Here is a 17,974-nt window from a genome sequence, read left to right on the forward strand (position 1 = left end):
CTCAAAGACAAAAGTATAAAAACTGTTTACTACCAAGAGTACAGAATTTAATAATGCTTTTTACCTTATGCTTATTATTTTTTAATAGCACTTTCGAGGTTTTCCCTCACCATAAGTTAAACTTTTCTTTTTTTATCAAATTACACATTAATTTCAAACATTAAAATTATAACATATAAACATATGTAGACAAAATATTAAAAATTTTATTTTTTCTATTATGTGAATATCCACACATACAGTACTGTACTGTATTATACTTATATATACACACTTTTATTTCTATTTCATTTCTGTTTAAAATGATCATTCTATCCAAAATAATCCTTAGAAATTAAACAAACTCCAAAATGGAACTATCTACAATAAGGTCCATTAGTTCCACCTTTTATAATGAAGTATTTGTAGAAGAGCGAACACTCTTCAAATATATATGTATATATATATATATATATATATCTTTTGTTAGACTGCCCGCTGTCAAACAATTAACACCTGTTGCACCATGAGAAGAGATGAGGTTTGGAATTCATGAGAACAAAAGCCTTGGTCTTCATTCTCATGCTTTCACTTGGGTCCGGTCCAGCAGGTAAAGAGGCTAGAAGTATAAATATTCCTGAGAAGACCAGCTAAAATGAATATGGGTGAATCAGCCTAGCGAGATGTTACAACATCAGTCCCGCAAGGACAGTTCTGTGAGGAGAGGCGAGATGTGAGTTCAGTGAACCAGTCCAGCGAGACATTACGAAGTCAGTCCGGTGAGGTGAGTCTGAGAGATGAGAGTACGAGATGTCAGTCAGCGAGATAATATAGTTCATGTTGAAACTTAAAAAATGTTGATTAAAGTTAATATTTGTTGTTATTAAGATAATAATTACTATTATATTTTCTGCTAAGATCACTATAGTTTCTATGTTTAGTACTGTTCACCTTTCTTAGCTTCATTCTTTGATTTCTTGTTGACATGTTTTGGAACCACTCCATTGTCAAAACTTACTGTACCGATGGTTTAAATTTCTGTTAATCTTTATATACCTTTTAGTCAATGCCCCTCCCTATATTTGACATCATGCCTTATCTGGCCTTCTTCCTGTTTACTTGACCTTGTTATTAATGATTATAATTATCTTTTAATTTTATTTATCTATTTCCTGCTTTTAATAAATTTAGGTTCTTGAAAAGGTTATCCGCTTGATTATTGATCTGTTTATTTATGATTATTTCATTGTTACTTTTTAATTTAAAGATTTTCTTAAATGTTCATTCTTCTTCCTTTAACACATTTGGGGATTAATTTCCTTGATTCTTCCATTTTCATTGAGGTGTCCTTTTATTAAATGCGTTGTACAATTAGAATCATTTTTTTTTATTTTTGAAAGATCTCGTGTGTTCATTATTTCTTAATTTTCTTCCTGTTTGTCCAGTGTATGTTGCACTGCATTAACAGTTTATTTTGTATATAACATTACTGTTGTATATATCTTTTTATTCTATGTTGCTATTAAAAATCTTTTTTAGTGTATTATTTGTATTTATAGCCATTTTTATATTATATTTATTAAAGAATTGTTTAATTGGGTAAATTTCTTTCACAGTAAATGTTAATTTACTCCACTTAAAGGTTTCTTTATAGTTTGTTTTAAAGTTTAGGTTTGTTTATCATTTTAATTTATTTTTCTAATTATTTCTTTTTTATACCTGTGATTCATTGCTATTTGAAAAACAGTGTTTAATTTTTTTTATATGCTGGTTTCTTTAATGGTAATTTATGTATTCTATCTATCATGTATTTAAAAGCTGCTAATTTATGCTCGATTGGATGATTAAAATCATCCAATGATGTTATCTATAAAGGTTTCTTTTCTGTATATTTCAAAATCTAGATTATTATTTCTTTTTATTGTTAGGTGTAGAAAATTAATAGTTTGTCTTTCTCGTTTGCCATCACATATTTAATGTTATGGTTGAATTTGTTAATTTCTTCTAGAATCTGCTTAGAGAACAATATATAATACTCAACTAAAATCTGATTATATGTGGATGATTATTGAATAATAAATTCAGATTGTTAAAGATTTGAACAATCTGACTAAGTAGTAACATCCTTCTTTCTTAAATTTTAAAGAAAAACATTTTTATACATTTGATGGTGCGGTATACACTACAAAAAATCACTAATGTGGAGGAATTTTTTTTTTAAAAAAGCAGTAAGTGATATTTTTATTTAACTTATTATTGATAATGAAATATAAATTTAATTTTTTTTTTTGTTTATTACTTACGTTTGCTTATCAGTTTGTTAATGTGTGTATTAGTTGGTGTGGGAACAAATAAGTGTATCTGTTTATGTTTGCATATATAAATCCAGATTCACACAGAACTCAAAGATGAACCTAGTAATGTATAAAACAGAACACAAGGAAGACAAAAACCAGATTCAGACAAAACCTAGCCATATATAAAAAAAATTACACTTCATTATATAAGGAATACACTGCACTACAAAAGGTAACAGATTAAGAACAGTTGTTATAGAATGTAGTTAGAGCAAATTAAACACAGATAAAATTACTGTCAAATGAGGAAAGGAATTACCAGTCTCCTACCTAAGAATAAAGAGATTAAAATGTTCTAATGACTGGATTAATGCTCTTCTAAACCTAGAGTATAAAGTACTACCAAAAACTGATGGCTGCAAATCAAGTACCTGCATTAAAATTAATGCAGTATTGCTTTGTCATTTAAGAGGTTAAAACTTCAATACCTTCCTGCCAATTGCACTGCACTTTATTTGAATTACTTTTCCATTAACTTCTTCGAACAGCATTTTATTTAAATTGCCTACAACTTAAGCAAATTTTTAAGTCTAAGCTATTTTGCCAGGCTCTCACTGGCAAATAAAGCTGATAAACTCTCACTCTGCAACCAATTCATAAATACAACAATCTGTTTCTCTCCAACTGTGATAAAATACACTTTCAAATTTGACACAAGGCAAGCTTTGTAAGTCAAAGTGAACTGTGAATTACATGAGATAGCTGAACGACTTAAAATCTATATAAAGTTCAAGTGGTTTAAATAAAACAATAATGGATACCAAAATTATTATTATTATTTAATTAAAATAAATTAAAATTTAATTGAATGGTGTAAATCAAATAATGTCACTGACAAAAAAAGGAAAAGTATAAAATAAGTCTTATTAACTTACTGTTCTCTGTTTCTGATTCCCATGCCCGTCAATTTGGTATCCACCAACTTCAATTTTCATTCGAGGACTGATTTTTGAGATTTCAGACATTATCTCTTTTACTGTCTGCTTGCAAACTATGAAACAATGTAAGAAATAGGGTCAATCCATTTGAAATGACCCAAGGGTGGTTGCTTGGCAAATTCAAAAAAAAACTGAAACTTACCCACTTCTTAACTACATGTCTCAGGACCTTAAAACTTTTTAACATTTTTTTATTTAAGCAGTTTACCTGTGGCGGCCATTTTTGTTACAGTGAACACACCTATTTTTGTGATTGTAAGGGGTTTATGGAAAAATCATAACTAAAAAACTATTGTTCCTGGAAGGATGAAACAAAGTAAAGATCTCAAATTTGCACAACTTACAGTGTTATTGTTGATATTTATGGCAAATAAAAAAGTTTCTTGTGTATTATACTAATAAAAAAGTTATAACCTCTCAAAAAATCATGAAAAACTTTTAAAGGCATCTACACACGTTCCAATCCAATCTGATCCGATGTCTTAAATGTAGGATGAAAGTGGCAAATAGTGTAGTTGATTGTCCTAACAAAAAAGTTGAAATCCAATTTAGGAAGGTCGGATGGTCTTCCCCATCTGACTAACTGACTTAGGACAGACCCCCTCCACTTTCCTTCCTAGATTGGATAGTGTGTAGCGCAGTCGGGCGTCAGTTGCAGTAAGTAGTTTGTTTTCTTCAATTTAAAGTATTTATTACAATACAAACAACGTGCTGACATTATGCTAGAACATATATATTGCTGGAAATTTTCAAACTCAAACAAAGAAGCACTGTAACTACAAAAAAAAGTTTTTTTTTTTTAACAATTGAGAACGTACACAATAAAAAAATGGCATGTTTTCTATGAATGGCTTTACCATTCTCAAAAATTCCATAAAACACTGTTGATTCATTCGTAAAAAAATTCAGAAATCGTTCAAATTCAATTGCTTCAACAATATCGAATGGATAAATTTCTTTCTTTCCTTTAGCCAGTTTTTTTGCTCAAAATCATTTTGTGGGGGGGGGGGCTTTTGGAGGATCAATAATGTTGTAAAAGCAACCCCAATTTTTTGATTTTTCAATAAAAATGATGCCGTTACGAGGGTGTGATCAGGTCGTGAGTCTCAGTGGTACAAACTAATGATGAGATCGGAAGAAAGAAATTGTACTGTGGATAGCGATCTCCTTTCCTAAATTGGAGAATGGGGCGGATTGGATTGAAGGTGTGTAGGAGCCTTAAAAGCAATACCATTTTGACTCATTAAATAAGTGCTCCAAGGCGGTTTCTTGTCTTCTTGGTACTTTAATATTTTTATACTTCTTACTATAATGGAAATAATTTGTTTGAACAATTCAACTGTAGTGTTCATGTTATAACAGGCGCTTGAAGTCATTTCCAGTTGTCAGGAAAATTCATGTTGCAACATGCTCATTTACACTTGTTGCATCGTTTAGTTTTGCAGTTACAGACTGGTCAGTCTGAGATGTCAGTAACCACCTGCTCACATCTTTAGTGAGTGTCTCAAATTTCATCCTGTGTTTGTAACTGTTTATTAAATAAATAAGTTTGACTTTATAATATTAAATTTGCAAATGTTAAATAAATCACTATCATTATGTTAAATAAATGTTAAAGATATCACAGCTGTTAGTTAACCACACTAAATAATAAACTTTCATTGCTACAGAAAAAGGCTATTTCATTGAATAATTAAACAAGAATAATTAAATCAATAACTTATTTTTTTACATGTTAATTCAGATGTCACTAGTGTTTGTAAATATCATGGAATAAAGTTTTACTCAAAATTCAGTCACCTGTATGGGGAGTTCTGTTGTGTCCCTTTGAGAATTCATAAAAAAACAGTTAAGAAAAACTTAAAGACAAATAACATTAGAGCAAGCTCTTAAAGAACATATTTTTCCAAATTTAAATTTAGTTCCTGGAAAGTTTCTTTGTGTTAACCATTTCAAAAACATTTTTTCTCAGCAGAACAAATAACTATATGAATGCGAAGACCAAGAGCAATACACTGCTCCACATCACAATATTGAACAATTGGATGCTGCTTGTAGCATTTTAGGTGTATCACCTTCAACAAAACTGAAAAAATTAAGCATGGATCTAAGGCATGTATATCATTTCAAAACTCTCAACAAGACGAAGTGTGGGTATCAAATCTACAAAGTCCTGAGAAAGTTGACATCACTTGAACTAACTACAGCGATGGGTCGTTCTCACACAATTTCAAGAGAATTATCAGAAGATATCACAGCTGTTAGTTAACCACACTAAATAATAAACTTTCATTGCTACAGAAAAAGGCTATTTCATTGAATAATTAAACAAGAATAATTAAAATTTTGCTACGATTTATTTTTCTTCAATAGTGTTTACAAAAATAAACCAATATAAAAATAAAAATGAATCCTTGAAAAAAGATGTAGGCTACTCATTGAAATTTCTGTTTGGGTAAGTTTTACAAACATTTTTGAATCAAAATTGTATTTGGTTACTGTTATTGGTTTAGTTATCATTAAATTATGACCTATCATTAATAAATTTAAGAAAACTATTTTAAAAATATTGAAAATGTTAACTTCAACAACATAGAGGCTAAATATAAAATTTGTAAAGTGCAAAGAAGGTAAGAAACCCCCTTGGAGCATATTTAGCAAGTCAAAATCGTATCGCTTTTAACAGGTTTTCCATGATTTTTGAGAGATTATAACTTTTTTATTAGTTACTAATAAAAAAGTTATAATCTCTCAAAAATTAAATTAGTAACTTACACAAGAAACTTTTTTATTTGCCATAAACATCTACAAAAAAACTGCAAGTTTTGCAAATTTATGATTTTTATCACCAGCTCCCATCAAAGTTATTTGAAGCCAAAATTTGAATTTAAAAAAAAAATTAATTTTCAAAAATTCATAAACATTTAGGGGTAAGTACATCACCATTAATATTATTTATGGTAAACCTACTAACATATACCTACATATAACAAAATAATTCAAACTGTGTATGCCATCCCTGCCTCTAAAAAAAATTACCAAAAGTGAAATTTCACAGTTTTCATGTTCAAATTTATTGGTAATTGTCTCACAGAAAGAAGAGAGTAAGGTAAATAAACAACTGGACCAATCTTTTACCTTGAGTAAATATGAATAAATTGCTTTTTGTTTCATCCTTCCTGGACAAATAGTTTTTTAGCTGATTTTTTCTGTAAACCCTTATCACAAAAATAGGTGTGTGCATTGTAACAAAAATGGCCACCACAGGTAAACTGCTTAAATAAAATAAAAAATAGTTTTAAGGTCCTGAAACATGTAGGAAAGTGGGTAAGTTTCAATTTTTTTGAATTGGTCCAGCAACCAGCTTACGTTTTTTTGGACACTTCAAATGGATTAACCCAATAATAAATCAAAACTGAAACAACTTAATATGTGTTTCACATGCTAACACCTAGTAACTATGTTCATCAACTAGACTATTTTCGATAAAATAAAATCCGTGTTTGTAATATGCCACAATACAAAATACACAAAAGAGTAGGACTCCTAAGGATGTACAATGACAACTAACAGATCAATGACACCACTGCACCCATACACTACAAATGAATAGCATCACTCTGTATAACTAACTGTTACTCAACTTTAAGTTATTGGAAAAGTCATTATTAAATGACTACTGCTTATTCTAGAATTTATTTAAAACTTCTGATTGTGATGTATAATTCTGACAGTCAATAGTCATAATAATGTTGAATGATGTCTAAAAATGATCATCTGAACAATACAATTTTGATAGCTAGAAATGAATATGTCATGTTATTTAAAAAATAAGATTTTAAATATCTGTATTTATTTTTAGAGAAGCTATAATTAATATATAAATCTCTAAACATAAAGAGGAAACAAAATAATTCTAATATCAAATTTCAAAACGCACATACCCATATAAAAATGCAGATAATATCCTTCACAAGTTGGTCATAGTATTTTAGTAATACCAAAACAAAGTATTTCTTGTTTCCAAGGAATAACCTTTTGATATACATAATCAAATTTATTAAATATCGAAATACACTGAATTTTAAGACCCTTTTTGTTTAACAGTTTTGAATGAGAATAAAATTATTAATGTAGTGAAATCTGTTTCAATCATATTTTAATCAGGAGAAATTAATTCTAAAGAGATATTAATACTATCAAATTTACAGCTTTCTACAATATTAAGAATACTGACCAATAGCTGAAAGGAAGTGTTTCCTGAAATCTCTACTTAATAAAAAATCACAACAGTATTAATTAATGATTGTTATAATGCTTTATTTTAAAAAAGTTTTTCATTATCATCCAGGACAATTAATTTGTCATTTAAATTAACAGTGACGTTTACCAATAATTTCTTACCAGTGTTAGCCTTAAAATACCATAAATGAAACAAAAAATATCAAATTTCTTCTGTAACCAAGCAACTGTGTAAAGTACATCATCATAATGCTCATAATCATACCTAAAAATTTTTACTTTATTTTATTTTTCAGAATATATTAGATTGCAGACCCTAATGACAGAAAAACAATTTATTTGCAATGATTTAATAGTCAAATATGAAATTTGTTTAATAAATTTAACTACAAATTCTAAATTATAACTAACTGAAAAACTAGATCAATTTACTCTCCACATTAAATAACAGTACAAAACACAATAAATTACAAATTACAGAAATAACCCTACAAAAATGGTTTACAGCTTCCAACCACCAATGACGTAATTAAAAATAATGCTTTATAACAATGTTAATGATCTAAAACTAACACCAGAGACGTTTTGAACATCTACATCTACATTCACATGCTAACACCTAGTAACTATGTTCATCAACTAGACTATTTTCGATAAAATAAAATCTACAGGTTTGTCAAGTAAACATAACAAACGTCAATATATTACGTTATCAACACAGCAAAGACTTTTAAGGTAAGACAATGTAAAAATATTAACAATCCTTCGAACTCCAGGCGTAGTAAAATACAAATTAACACATTTAAATTAGAGCTACAAGTAATAAATTATATAAAATAGTAACATACACAACTGTATTAAATGAATTTCTTGAAATAAAATTACTAAATGTTGGTAATACATACTAAATACAATTACTACTAACACTAACAATCACGCGTAATGTGCAAGTAGAACCAATGTTTACATTTTAAACAAGAACATAATTTATTGATAGCCTACCCAAACATTTAATTTCTTTGTGATCAACTGGTACGTCAATTAGCTGACAATAACTACTACACGAAAAATAAAACACAGCACAGAGAACAAATTTTAACATTTTTTCCTTTTCTAGACCAAGGTGATAGTTTTACTAAACAGGTATTTCATTACAGAAACTGCTGTTGAATTCGAAATACATGTGACACGTTTTGAAACGTTATTGGTTACGTGACGTCATCGCACCTTCTATGCAGCTGTATGATCTTAAAAAAAAAAAAATACAATTTTTTTTAAAAAAAGTCTTGCAAGAAAAATTCATGTATTTTTCCATAATTCTTTTCAAAGATTAGAAGCGAAAATGATTACAATATAATGTTTTGGTACCGAGAAAAATGACGCGTTACTATACTGTGAATTACACTGTTGAAGTCATTAAAATTATTGTAAGGAAAATTTACTTTACGTTTTACGATTAAAAAATTGCAATTTTATTCTGGTCAGTACTTAATAACGCATAAGTAGATCACGGAAAAGTACTGAAGAATTTGCCTGGACTGGTCCACTGAAACTGTGGTGTAAAATTTTCATCACAGTAACGTTGCAAAAGTTTTTAAGTAACCACTTCAAGTAGTAATAAATATTTGAAGATAGTAAACAAATAAAAATCTTTAAAAAAATAGATTAGTAAATTGAAATTATTTGGGCACATACATACTTTACATGAAGATGAGAAGATTCAAATTTATTTTTTGCTTTTTAAGTTTTTTCTGCTTTAATTAGTATAATTTAAAAACTCATAAGGGAACAATATTGTTTCTCTAAAAGAAGATTATTTAATTTTATTTTAAATTAACTAGTGGGAAGATCTTTAAAACAGGTAGATAGTTTAATAATGGATCCTTTCTCGTGCATTGAATTATTGTGCTCAGTTACAGAAAAACAGATGGATATTGCATATTTTTTTATATAGAGTAAGTGATTGTTATAGCGAAGGTAGACTATTCATAAAGTAATTTGAAAATTATTTTTGTAGTCATTATGATGTGTGGTATTAAAATCTAATAACCAAATTAAACTTAAATTGATAAGGCTTTTTTTTAATTCCTACACCATCTACATTAACATTATTATAAATTTGCAAGTCAGAAACAGGTTGTCTCTCAAGTTACTGTTATTAAATAAACTCAGGGAAATCTGAAGTTTCCTCTATCTCAAGGTCCATGAATTTTTCTCATACAGTAATTACATTTACTCCACTGATAGTGGGAAACAAGCTAATTTCCCAGGATAAAAGGGAGGGCCTTAATACATTCTCAATGATCCATACTAGATTATATCAGGTTGATGAGTTTTGTTTATTGCAAGACTTGGTCAGTGTACTTAGTACACTGATGTAAACAAGATAAGTTTACTGCAAGATTCAATCAATGTACTTAAGTATATTGTGTCTTTGATATCGAAGGACTCAGGGCAAATTGCTGTAACGGAGTCCAAGGTTAAGTTGGACTTCCTGGTCTAGAGACATACCTAGTGATTGTCACTGAATCTTACTACTTTTGGATAGGGAGGTTTGATTCTTCCTAACCAATCACCCTATTGAGGAATAACTTTGCTAACATTAATTCTCCTCCCTTGGAAGTTCATTACTTACCACACCAACTACCCTCAATCAAATGTTTAATTTCCCAGTTCAGTTTGATGGAAGGTGGATCTAGAAAGAACAAAAGAATATTTAGATTACTTTTTAATAAAGATAAATGTGTGTTGTATGTCTGATTGGAAACTATACAGAAATGATTGTACACAAAGAAAAACTTAATTGTTATGATTTTGATGTGTGTCCTCAGAAACATGGGTGTGAAACACCCCCAATGTTTTTGAAGGGGTGTAGGGTAATTTCTAGGGCCTTTAAAAAGGCCTAGATGTGGGTGTCATAGATAATGTTTTAAGCTTTACTCGTTATATTTGAATGCTGTGGAGAATTCAACAGTACTAGAAGAGAGGATATCCTCCATATCCCCGATGATCATCCTTGTTACAGATACTTCCACTGTTTCCCCAAACAACTGTGCTCCCTTGCTGCTATAAAGAAGGTACTTGGTTTAAATCCTTCTCAAACAATGCCTGTTTGTTTTATTACAAAGAAATATACTTAGCTTTATAAGGCAAAAGCCATTTACAACAGGGCTATAATACTCCACTGAGAAAAGTACTGATTATTACCCCCAAAAAGATTTAAGAAGAATAATTAATTCATTTTAAAGCATTTTTAATTTTAAACAAAATAGATATTGCTAAAACTGTCCTCGGTGTTAAGGGATGTATCCAGTGCAATTTTTTTTGCTATTTGGCCTGCTGACTAGCTGATGATATTCTATGTTGTAAGATTACTTCTTTGAGGCAAAATTGTTACAATGTAAAAAAATATTTACCAAAGTGAACTACAAAACTATATACGGGCCCTGTTTGCTGTTTAGCTGAAAATGTGCAATCTTCTCTTTCGCTATTATATCGGCCAAATTTTTTGATTATCTGATTAAGTTTAGAGACTGAAAGTATGTTGCACACCATTCCTTCTGGGTCGTACTAGGCCAAGGCCTGCTGCCTCTTTGAACGTACCGAAATCACTACACTTCAAGGCAATCGACCCCGGAAGTGAGTTTCCAGAAGAACCTTCAAAGTCTTGTTCTGTTTAAGCGTTTTCCAGTACATCATAAAAGAGAAAACAATGACTGAAAGTCGCTGCAGATTGGAAAGGAATCCAGGAGAGCCCCATTATTCTCATGGTAAGATCTTCAAAGCATAATTTTTGATGTTTGAAACTTCTGATTATGGTCTGAAATCATCCAACGGTATTTCTTGCCGACACTGCAACAATTTTCTTTATTAAAGAGCCTTCTATCGATTATGTTCTCTTCAAGGCTCTTGTTCCAGCGTTTTAATTCTCGATAGAGGGCAATTAGTTAATTAAGTAAATTTCATTTTGTAGAGCAAATCCGTGGGAAGGATTTCTCAGGAGATCCTCTTGATAGTGATTAGCCAACAATCATTAAAAGAAGCTACGAGTTCGAATTTTATGTTCTCACAATTACGTAATTCGGTTTCTTAATAATTTTATCTGAAGCAAGTACAAGAACTTCCTCCTGTTACCCATGGAGCTAACAGATAAAGAACTGGCACATTTAAAGCATTTCATTAGCAATATTACAGTCGTAAGTTTTGTAAAAAATATTACTATAAGTAGAAAATGACAAAATATTCTGTAAGTTATTCGCGATTTTAAGAAACTTTTTTTTTATAAATGCAATGCAAACAATGATGTCATTATCTTTTCTGCATTTACACAATGTTCAACAGTAAGATAGAAATGTTACAAGTTTTTTTCACTTAATACTGGCTAGAAAAATCACAACTGTGATTAAAACGAATAGTTATATTTAACAACGCGCATGCACTTCGACACGTGATAATGAAAGCAGACGTGATTAATGTAAATGTAAATATTAATATAAATATAAATCTAAGTTTTTTATTTGGTTTAAAGGTTAACATTTGTTAATAGCTAATTAATGTTTTTTTATGTGTTGTGTTTCTGTGCATCTACAGTTGCTCAAATAGATAACTAATACCGATTGTAAAATATTGGGCATTTTAGTAATTCTGTTTAGGTTATGTTGTACTGTATAAATGAATTTATAATTGCGTTACAGCTTTTCAATTTAACGTCTTATTTGTTGGTTTGTTTTTACTAATAATCTTTCCAAATTTGATATTCTTATTTGATTTACAACCTCTATAATAATGTGAATCCCTTCTATTTTTATGATTTTGCATTGTAATTATTTTCGCAGCTTTAAGTGTTTATAATGTTTATTTTTCGATATTATCCTTAGTTGTTGGATTTGTTCTCATTACACAGGTTAGTAAAAAAAATATTGTAATTTGACCTTTTATTAATATTTATTTTCAAAATTTTATGTTGAAAACACGTCTTCAGTTGGTTTATAATTGTTATTAAGTTATGTTTTCATCATAGTGTTAAAGATCACTTTTAAATGTAATAATATTTTTTAAAAGAATTACATTAAAAGCAATTTGCTGCTATACCATACATATATCAGTAATATATAATGTAGAAATGTTATTAGGACCTGATGCTTCCATCTACAATACAATGAGTGATAAGCTTTTGAACTGTTGTTTGTTTGACTGCTTCACTTAATAGAATTTTTTTTTTATTGAAGAATGTTTTGAATTTCAGCATGCTACCTGTTACTTTCTCAGTATATTTGTTTTATTTGACTTTTTAATTGTTAATCATTTTCGTTTGTAGGCTTGTTTATGATATATAAAGAAGCTTTGAACTGAAAGCAAACTGTTACATACATGTTAAAATTTGAAGAAAGAATAGAACCATAAAAGTATAGAAAAAGAGGTCTTTTTTTCTATGGTTCAGATCGTTACTGATCTGCATAAAGAAATTATGGAATGAGGTGCTCCTCATTTATGAACATTGTCTTTATTTTACCACAGAAATGAAACAGTGTAGCATCAATTATCTAAAAATCTATTAGTGATTATTAATCAAACCTAATTTTGTAAGCAAAAGTTAATTATAATTTTAGAATGAAGTAGGCTAGTTTATCTAGTTTAAAATATATTTTTTTTTTGCTGCATCCTTTAACAAAGTTTGTAATAAATTCTGTTGTCAACATTTAGTCCATAGAAATATGTAGTTTTGTTTAATAAATAGTTTTCGGTTTGGCAACAGAAAATAAACAGAACTCCGCTACTGTAAATTTGTATAACACATTATCAGATAATTCTTATTGTACCTTAACACCAGAATTACATTATTAATTTATCATGGTTTTATCAGATGTTGAATATTACAAATAAAAAGGTTGTATCAGTAGCAATTATGAAACTTAAGATTTTTTTTGATACGAAGTTGAATCTGTAAAACTTTCTTTTAATTGTTGATTTGAAACATTTTTGCAACAGATATTTTGTTGTTATAGCCCAGTAATTCGGTTGACTTGGTATTGAGATTATATTCTGTTTTTATTATTATTATTCTATATTCAGAAGTGTTCTGTATTTTTTTTTGTTTTGTTTTTTTAGCATCATTAGCCTGTCAGAAGAATGTGTAATGCTTGCCCATATGCAAGCTTCTTGCTTGATGTTTCTACTAAAACTTGATGAAGAAAGGTAATGTCGTATAAATTTATTTGTTAACGGTTTTATGAGATTGTATTATTGATGTAAAATGATGATGATATGTTGCTACTTTTTTTCAATGAAAAAATGGCTATTGTCATATATTACAGTATTGTCATATTATTTTTCACTTATTCATTGAATCCGTTGCTGTCTGTTTATATGTGCTTTATGGAGGAAATGGAATTGGTCTGAATCCTCTAATTCGGGTTATAGTTCTCTATCAGTACCAATTTAGGCTTTATACCACAGATGATGGTTATACATAACATATATATAAGTGATGTAATCGGCATTAACTCTATTCCCTTCCTGCTTGTGGTGTTCAAGTGGGAAGTTTTGAACTGCATCTTTTTGATGCTTTAGTTTGCTTTATATCAATATGATCATCGTTGAAGGAATTATGTGGTAATCAAAGTACTTATCAACTTTATGAAAGTGATGTATGTTCAGAAGAGGTGATTAAAAGCATAAATATGATAGGAAGTGATGATCGACATGAGAAATGGGTAGTTCCATGGAACTGTAGGATTGTTATTAAGGAAAGACTAATGTTTAGGAATGGAAAGAAAAGAAGTAAACATTTGTGCAAGTTTTTACGTGTTTGTGACAGTGATATCAGATTTGTAGAAATATGTGAAAAATCATTCTCAGTTAAAACTACAAGGAACATTTTAAAGTCTGTTTTTTCCCATTTTTCTACCAATCTATTCTCAGGATCAAGATGCCATATGTATAGCATATTTGTCTATATCAGTAGTTATCTGTGACAGTTATATTAATCATGATGCTCCAAACAAATTAATATGGGTGCTGAAATAAATTATCTGTCAACTGTGAATGATTCTTTGCCTGAGCAAAGGGTCAAATACATCTCATATGGCAGTCAATGTGTTAATGTCTCTGTACATGACTGATTTCCTGATGAACCCTCCATCCTTCAGAGAAGATAATTAATACATAGGATATACTCAGACTAACATATTTTCCTCTTCCTATCATTTTCATCAAATTCTCCTCTCCTTGTTTCTCAATACTTTTTTATTTTATCTTGTCTTTCACTTTTTACATTTTTCTCCTCAACAATATTTCAGTATTATTTTAAGCACTTTTCTTTCTTCTTTCCAACTGTCCATGATTCAGATCCATATAACATAATGAGAAACCTCTGTTTTTTATTGTGTACATATTTATATGTCGTCATATTTTAAATTTAAACTTAGAAATTTCCATTTATAATAGAGCAGTAATTTATAATTTATGAACACTTGTACAATTAACTATATTTAAATCTGTTTCGACATGTCTCCTAGCTTAGGGCTCAGTTTATCATTACATAATAAATAAATATGCTCCACTCAAAGCATTTGAGGAACCTACTCCTCAGTTCAGTCGGAATCCTTTTAGCTGTCAGTAATCGTTTCACCTTTTCAAAAGTGCTTTTTTATGTAGTAATGTGCTTCTACCTCTAAGTAGCTTCTTTTCTGAGCCACCAATCACTCAAATGACCTTTTAATAACCTTAAAGAAATATTAATTAAAATAAATATAAAAGATAAACACAGATCTTCTCTTATCTTCCTATACCACTGTTTTTCCTAAATTCTTACCTATTTCTCTTTTTGCTAGTGAATCTGCTGATAATCATTCTAATTTCGAACATTTTTTTTTGTGAGTAGTTTCCTACCTGCTGTCAGGAATATTTTCAATTTTTTTCATAAAAAAAAAAAAATTAATCTTTTCAGTAGACATGAACTTGTTATTGTTTATTGAGTTGTTATTATTATACATATTTTAGTTTATACATTTTATATCTAAGTATTCGTTTCCCCTTATAGCTTCTCTATCTAGCTTAGTCTGCATTATTATGAGATTATTTCTTTTTTCTTCTTTAAGAAATGGCTGTATTTATTTGGAGTAAAAGTAATTTTTAATTTGTAAGCCATAATATAGATGTACAATTTTCAAAATGCACTTACAGCTTCCATGAGCCTAATTTTTTTTTATTGAGTTGGGAAATTCTATTACGGGCACTTCGATAGAGTCTGTTGGGCTCGCAGCAGGTTCCACTTACTGTTACTTATTGCGTATGTGTGCTTATGGATACTGACTAAACCACCACATACCATCCTTCCAGGAACCGCCGCAAGGCATTACTTTGGAACAGCAGCTGATTCTCTTTGTGAGGTGTAACTACCTACGGCAGCTATCATTGGAGGTATCATCACTGGGAGTGCTGGCTACTTCATTATTCTGGAATGATCCCATTGGCCCAGGACCCTGCAGGAGCTCTGCAGGCAGCCTGTCCCCAGATCTTAGTGCCAAGGCATGACCATCGCTCTTCCTTTCCTAGCATCTTGTTGGGCTTGTAGTTTCAACATTATAGTACTGGCCCAGTCCGACCCTGCTTGCCAGCTCTCAGCCAAAATGACCATTATCTCATCGAGATCCTTTGGCAGGAACAATCTGTCTATTTTCAGCTTAGTCACCACTGTGTTCCTCTCTAATATGAATCTTGGCATTTGAAAAACACAAGATACACCATTTCCTTCGTGCCCTTGCAACTGGGGCAAAAATTTGAATGGTCCAGTCCTTTTTTTTTTTTTTGTCGTCAGTCATTTGACTGGTTTGATGCAGCTCTCCAAGATTCCCTATCTAGTGCTAATCGTTTCATTTCAGTATACCCTCTACATCCTACATCCCTAACAATTTGTTTTACATATTCCAAACATGGCCTGCCTACACAATTTTTTCCTCCTACCTGTCCTTTCAATATTAAAGTGACTATTCCAGGATGCCTTAGTATGTGGCCTATAAGTCTGTCTCTTCTTTTAACTATATTTTTCCAAATGCTTCTTTCTTCATCTATCTGCCGCAATACCTCTTCATTTGTCACTTTATCCACCCATCTGATTTTTAACATTCTCCTATAGCACCACATTTCAAAAGCTTCTAATCTTTTCTTCTCAGATACTCCGATTGTCCAAGTTTCACTTCCATATAAAGCGACACTCCAAACATATACTTTCAAAAATCTTTTCCTGACATTTAAATTAATTTTTGATGTAAACAAATTATATTTCTTACTGAAGGCTCGTTTCGCTTGTGCTATTCGGCATTTTATATCGCTCCTGCTTCGTCCATCTTTAGTAATTCTACTTCCCAAATAACAAAATTCTTCTACCTCCATAATCTTTTCTCCTCCTATTTTCACATTCAGTGGTCCATCTTTGTTATTTCTACTACATTTCATTACTTTTGTTTTGTTCTTGTTTATTTTCATGCGATAGTTCTTGCGTAGGACTTCATCTATGCCGTTCATTGTTTCTTCTAAATCCTTTTTACTCTCGGCTAGAATTACTATATCATCAGCAAATCGTAGCATCTTTATCTTTTCTCCTTGTACTGTTACTCCGAATGTAAATTGTTCTTTAACATCATTAACTGCTAGTTCCATGTAAAGATTAAAAAGTAACAAAGATAGGGAACATCCTTGTCGGACTCCCTTTCTTATTACGGCTTCTTTCTTATGTTCTTCAATTATTACTGTTGCTGTTTGGTTCCTGTACATGTTAGCAATTGTTCTTCTGTCTCTGTATTTGAACCCTAATTTTTTTAAAATGCTGAACATTTTATTCCAGTCTACGTTATCGAATGCCTTTTCTAGGTCTATAAACGCCAAGTATGTTGGTTTGTTTTTCTTTAATCTTCCTTCTACTATTAATCTGAGGCCTAAAATTGCTTCCCTTGTCCCTATACTTTTCCTGAAACCAAATTGGTCTTCTCCTAACACTTCTTCCACTCTCCTCTCAATTCTTCTGTATAGAATTCTAGTTAAGATTTTTGATGCATGACTAGTTAAGCTAATTGTTCTGTATTCTTCACATTTATCTGCCCCTGCTTTCTTTGGTATCATGACTATAACACTTTTTTTGAAGTCTGATGGAAATTCCCCTTTTTCATAAATATTACACACCAGTTTGTATAATCTATCAATCGCTTCCTCACCTGCACTGCGCAGTAATTCTACAGGTATTCCGTCTATTCCAGGAGCCTTTCTGCCATTTAAATCTTTTAATGCTCTCTTAAATTCAGATCTCAGTATTGTTTCTCCCATTTCATCCTCCTCAACTTCCTCTTATTCACCTATAACACCATTTTCTAATTCATTTCCTCCGTATAACTCTTCAATATATTCCACCCATTTATCGACTTTACCTTTCGTATTATATATTGGTGTACCATCTTTGTTTAA

The 17,974-nt window shown here is 30.3% G+C and overlaps 2 protein-coding genes and 1 long non-coding RNA gene across 10 annotated transcripts in view; 2 read left to right on the forward strand and 1 right to left on the reverse strand.

Annotated features, from left to right (window-relative positions):
* The window catches only part of LOC142323482 (uncharacterized), a 21,637-nt gene extending 20,926 nt beyond the window's left edge, over positions 1–711 (forward strand). Inside the window, exon 3 of the long non-coding RNA XR_012756105.1 lies at positions 470–711. This is a non-coding gene — a long non-coding RNA (uncharacterized LOC142323482). The remainder of the gene's footprint in view (positions 1–469) is intronic.
* Positions 1–8,728, reverse strand: part of LOC142323481 (protein seele-like) — a 17,117-nt gene extending 8,389 nt beyond the window's left edge. The window contains exons 1-2 of one of the 2 annotated variants that reach the window (XM_075363191.1): positions 8,519–8,728; positions 3,212–3,327 (exon numbers count right to left, since the gene is read on the reverse strand). In XM_075363191.1, coding sequence (XP_075219306.1) covers positions 3,212–3,327; positions 8,519–8,618 — 216 coding nt within the window. In that variant the 5' untranslated portion in view covers positions 8,619–8,728. The other variant, XM_075363192.1, reaches the window with a different exon arrangement.
* Positions 8,729–11,887: 3,159 nt separating this feature from the next.
* The window catches only part of LOC142323480 (STE20-related kinase adapter protein alpha-like), a 48,203-nt gene continuing 42,116 nt past the window's right edge, over positions 11,888–17,974 (forward strand). For 2 of the 7 annotated variants that reach the window (XM_075363183.1, XM_075363187.1), the window contains exons 1-2: positions 12,033–12,419; positions 13,625–13,711. Coding sequence is in view for 2 of the 7 variants with exons in the window: in XM_075363187.1 (XP_075219302.1) it covers positions 13,702–13,711 (10 nt within the window). In the remaining 5 variants the exon portion in view is untranslated. Of the gene's footprint in view, positions 11,997–12,032; positions 12,420–13,624; positions 13,712–17,974 lie in introns of those variants that run through there. The other 5 variants (XM_075363185.1, XM_075363190.1, XM_075363184.1 and 2 more) reach the window with 4 other exon arrangements.

Source organism: Lycorma delicatula, chromosome 4 (assembly GCF_047948215.1).
Source record: "Lycorma delicatula isolate Av1 chromosome 4, ASM4794821v1, whole genome shotgun sequence".
Classification (NCBI taxonomy): domain Eukaryota; kingdom Metazoa; phylum Arthropoda; class Insecta; order Hemiptera; family Fulgoridae; genus Lycorma; species Lycorma delicatula.